Here is a 4,744-nt window from a genome sequence, read left to right on the forward strand (position 1 = left end):
CTTTGAACTTTGGCCCACAAACACTACCCACAAGGTAACTACACAAGCCAGCACAAAGAGAAGAACACTCTCATACCAGACACTTTCATCCAGAGCAACCCGTAGACCAGCTAAGCATTCTCATCAGTGGGTATCAAACCCATAGACCAGCTAAGCATTCTCATCAGTGGGTATCAAACCCGTAGACCAGCTAAGCCGTCTCATCAGTGGGTATCAAACCCATAGACCAGCTAAGCATTCTCATCAGTGGGTATCAAACTCGTAGACCAGCTAAGCATTCTCATCAGTGGGTATCAACCCATAGACCAGCGAAGCATTCTCATCAGTGGGTATCAAACCCATGACGTTGGTGTTCTTAGTACTGTACACCAGCTGCTCTTCCAGCTTAGCTACAGGAAAACAGTAACACCCTATGCAGAGTCAAAAGCATGTGTGTAGTGTGTGTGTGTGTGTGTGTGTGTGTGTGTGTGTGTGTGTGTGTTTGTGTGTTTCTGGCCTTCAGCTGGTTCTCCTGCCCTTCCTCCCAAACCCTGTTATGCATCCAAGCCATAGGTGAGTGTCTTCACAGCAGACAAGGGAAGGGGGAAGGATCAGGGCCCCCGCAGCAGAGCCCAATCAGAGACACGTCCTCTATGCCAGAGACATTTTCAGGACGACTCGTCTCCAGCCGAATCAGAGACACGTCCTCTATGCCAGAGACATTTCAGGACGACTCGTCTCCAGCCCAATCAGAGACACGTCCTCTATGCCAGAGACATTTCAGGACGACTCGTCTTCAGCCCAATCAGAGATTGAGACAGAATCTGAGGCCTCAGTGTTCATCTTCACAAGAAAAAGCACGAGAGACAGAAGAAAGGGTGGGGAGAGAGACAGAGAATGTGGGTACGTGTGTGTGTGTGTGTGTGTGTGTGTGTGTGAGTCTGTGTGTGTGTGTGTGTCTGTGTGTCTGTGTGTCTCAGTGTCTGTGTGTCTCGGTGTCTGTGTGTCTGTGTGTGTACGTGTGTGTGTACGTTTGTGTGTACGTGTGTGTGTGTGTGAAAGAGAGAGAGCGAGTGAGAGAATCGTGACTGCAAGGTGGGATCTGGAGCTGGCAGGAGCGGGAGTGTGTGGGTGCCCCACTGTGAGAGTGTGTGTGTGTGTTTGGGGGGGGGGGGGTTAAAGAGGACTTGTTGACAGCCAGAAGTGTTGGTTTCAAACAGCAGCCTTGAAAAAGAAGCTGAGAGGCCAGAAGAGGAGAGGAGATGAATCTATTAATCTCCTTCAACCACACACACACACACACACACACACACACACACATACACACACACACACACACACACACACACACACACACAAACGCTCACACATACACGGCTCGGCTGTCCCCCATCCTCTTTTTTTGTATGGAGATGATTTGGAGATCTTTGGAGATCAGTCAGTAAGAAAGATACATGTCCATTTATTGATCTGTGGATGTGACTTTTTTATCGACTGATCAGCTTTCTGCCTATCCATCCATCTGCCTCCACCCGACATGTTCCCTGTTGATCAGTCAGACAAGACCTCGGCTGTGATTGGTCCTCAGCTGTGATTGGTCCACAGCTGTGATTGGTCCTCAGCTGTGATTGGTCCTCAGCTGTGATTGGTCCACAGCTGTGATTGGTCCACAGCTGTGACACTTGTGTGGACATATGTTTTTGTGGATGTATGTTGTATGTATGCTGTACAAACAGCAACATGTATCAGCTTCTAACAACTGTGATTGGTCCTCAGCTGTGATTGGCCCTCAGTTGTGATTGGTCCTCAGCTGCACACGCACGCACACGCACACGCACACTCACGCACACACGCACACACGCACCCTCGCACGCACGCACGCACGCACACACACACACACACACACACACACACACACACACACACACACACACACACACACACACACATACACAAGTACACACACACCCTGAGGAGGAGCAAAACCACTGGTATGTTCCAGAGACTAAATCCAGAACACATGTTTTTGTGCATGTATGCACACACAAACAGCAACACAGATCAGCTTTTAACAGGATGTTCTTGTATGTACATATACAAAAACATACAAATGTATACAAATGCTGTCTCTCCCTCACACACACACACTCACACACAAACACACACACAGATTATACATTGTACTTTGCATATGAGGTATGACTGAACGTAGAAAAACAGTAATCTTGAAATTCACTGTGCACAAGCCCCTTTGTCCCAGGAAAGGAGGTCCATTCATTTCATGCATTCATTCATTCACTCAGTCACTCAGTCACTCAGTCACTCAGTCACTCATACGTACATTCATTCATTCATCCGTTCATTCATTCACTCAGTCACTCGTGTATTCATGCATTCATTCATTCACTCAGTCACTTGTGCATTCATTCACTCATTCATTCACTCATTCATTCATTCATTTATTCATTCACTCATTCATTCATTCACTCATTCAATTATTCACTCATACATTCATTCATTCACTCTGTCACTCATACATTCATTCATTCATCCGTTCATTTAGTCAGTCAGTTATTCATTCATTTGGTCTCTCCTCCCTTTATCATGTGTTTTATTAATGCATTGCTCATCCCTTCATCCATGATTTGACTCTTTCACCTATTAATGGATGGTTGTACGGCATCTCTCAAGAGCCCCTACACCTGATCCTCCTCTCAATTTGCTCCATTTGGCCTACAGAGAGCATACGTCACACTCGACATGCACTCTGTGACGTACAGAGAGGCAATGCAAAGTGGTTTTAGAAGGTAGAGAGAGAAAAAGAGAGAGAAAGGGGGGGAAGAGAGAGAGAAAGAACAAGAGAGAGAGAGAGAGGGAGACAGAGAGAGAGAGAGAGAGAGAGAGAGAGAAGGAGAGGGAGACAGAGAGAGAGAAACAAACAAACAAACAAACAAACACATAGACATTTATAGACTCACCCACAGGGTCCATGACCTCCTCGATGACCGGAGGCAGACGCAGTCCGCAGTCCATGGTTGCTGTGGAAACGGGGCTGGCGGACTGAGGGGGGGGGGGGGTGTTGAGGATGGGGGGGAAGAGGTTGGTCAGGGACGATGTTCACACACTTGTCAGCGAGACAGCGACGAAGGCTTCAGAGGCTTGCGGTGAAACGTAGCAGAGCTGCCCCACCACACACACACGCAGATCCACGCATGCACACACACTCTCACACACTCTCGCAACTCAGGGATGCTCCTCAGGCTCCAAACACACTGCGCTGCAGTTGGTGCCCCATCCTGAGAGAGAAAAACACACATACACACACACACACACACACACACGCACACGCACTGCGATAAGCCACACGCAGTGAATAATCTGATGATGCCAAATTTCACCTGCATTTGTCTGTTCTGTTACAGCCGCATTCAGTCTCTCAGCTTCCATCCTGCACTCTGTTGTTCTTTCTTCATCCCTCTCTTTCTCTCTCTCTCTCTCTGTTATCCCCTTTTTTTCACACTCGTCCTCTCTCTCTTTATCTGGCAGTATGCTTTTCTCTGTCATAGATCCAACACACACACACAGACGCACACACAGACGCACACACACACATGCACGCACGCACGCACAAACACACACACACACACACAAGCACGCACGCACACACACACACACACACACTGGCTGTATTTACCTTTAATGAGATCTGGCGACTGCAGCTCAGGACGCTGGCAGCTGACAACTGATTCCTGCGCAGCTCTGCACTATGCTGCTCTCACTTCCCTTCTGCTGTTTACCCTGATACCTCCCTCCCTCTCTCCCTCCCTCTCTCTCTCGCTCTTGCTCCTTCCCTCCCTCCCTGCTCGCTCTCTCTCGCTCTCAATCCCTCCCTCTCTCTTTCTCGCTCTCCTTCCCTCCCTCTCTCTCTATCGCTCTCCTTCCCTCCCTCCCTCCCTGCTCGCTCTCACTCTCCCTCTCTCTCTCTATATCGCTCTCTCACTCCCTCCCTCTTGCTCTTTCGCTCCCTCCCTCCACTCCCCAACCCCCTCTTCTCTCTCTCCTTTGGGCTGCTTCCCTACTATCACTATGTCACTCTCTCTCTGCTCTCTCCCTCTCTCTCTCTCTCTTCTCTCTCTCTCTTCTCTCTCTGCTCCCTCCCTCCCTCCCTCCCTCCCTCCCCCCTACGTCCCCTCCTCTATTTTCTTTCACTTGCTCTGTCACTCCATCTCACACACACACACACTCAATCTATCTCTCTCTGCCTCACTCACTCACTCACTCACTCACTCACTCACTCACTCACTCACTCACTCACACACTCACACACTCACTCACACACTCACACACTTACACACTCACTCACTCACACACACACTCACTCACTCACTCACTCACTCACACACTCACACACTCACTCACACACTCACACACTTACACACTCACTCACTCACACACACACTCACACACACACTCACACACTCACTCACACTCACACACACACACACACACACACTGCTGTGAATAGCATTTAGCTCTAATTAACATTCACACGTACGGCAGACACTTTCATCCAAAGCAACTTACCAGAGAGGCAGAGAGCAACACAAGCAGTCATCTTATCTCAAGACCATTGGAGTCACAAGACCATTGGAGAAACAAGACCCATGTCAAAAACGTGCTAGGAGAGAACATAGAATTTTTTCTTTAAACAGGTAGAGGTGGAATCAGGTCAGGTGTGCAGGTCACAACAGGGCATTTTTCAGAG

The 4,744-nt window shown here is 48.7% G+C and overlaps 1 protein-coding gene across 5 annotated transcripts in view; it reads right to left on the bottom strand.

Moving 5' to 3' along the window:
- LOC105909547 (coiled-coil domain-containing protein 136) overlaps positions 1-3,831 on the bottom strand; it is a 50,871-nt gene extending 47,040 nt beyond the window's left edge. For 4 of the 5 annotated variants that reach the window (XM_031582842.2, XM_031582840.1, XM_031582839.1 and 1 more), the window contains exons 1-2: positions 3,378-3,398; positions 2,958-3,039 (exon numbers count right to left, since the gene is read on the bottom strand). In XM_031582842.2, the coding sequence (XP_031438702.1) occupies positions 2,958-3,039; positions 3,378-3,383 (88 nt within the window). In that variant the 5' untranslated portion in view covers positions 3,384-3,398. Of the gene's footprint in view, positions 1-2,957; positions 3,040-3,377; positions 3,399-3,673 lie in introns of those variants that run through there. The other variant, XM_031582843.2, reaches the window with a different exon arrangement.
- Between the last annotated feature and the right edge of the window lie 913 nt (positions 3,832-4,744).

The sequence above is a fragment of the Clupea harengus genome, chromosome 16, assembly GCF_900700415.2.
Source record: "Clupea harengus chromosome 16, Ch_v2.0.2, whole genome shotgun sequence".
Taxonomy (NCBI): Eukaryota; Metazoa; Chordata; class Actinopteri; order Clupeiformes; family Clupeidae; genus Clupea; species Clupea harengus.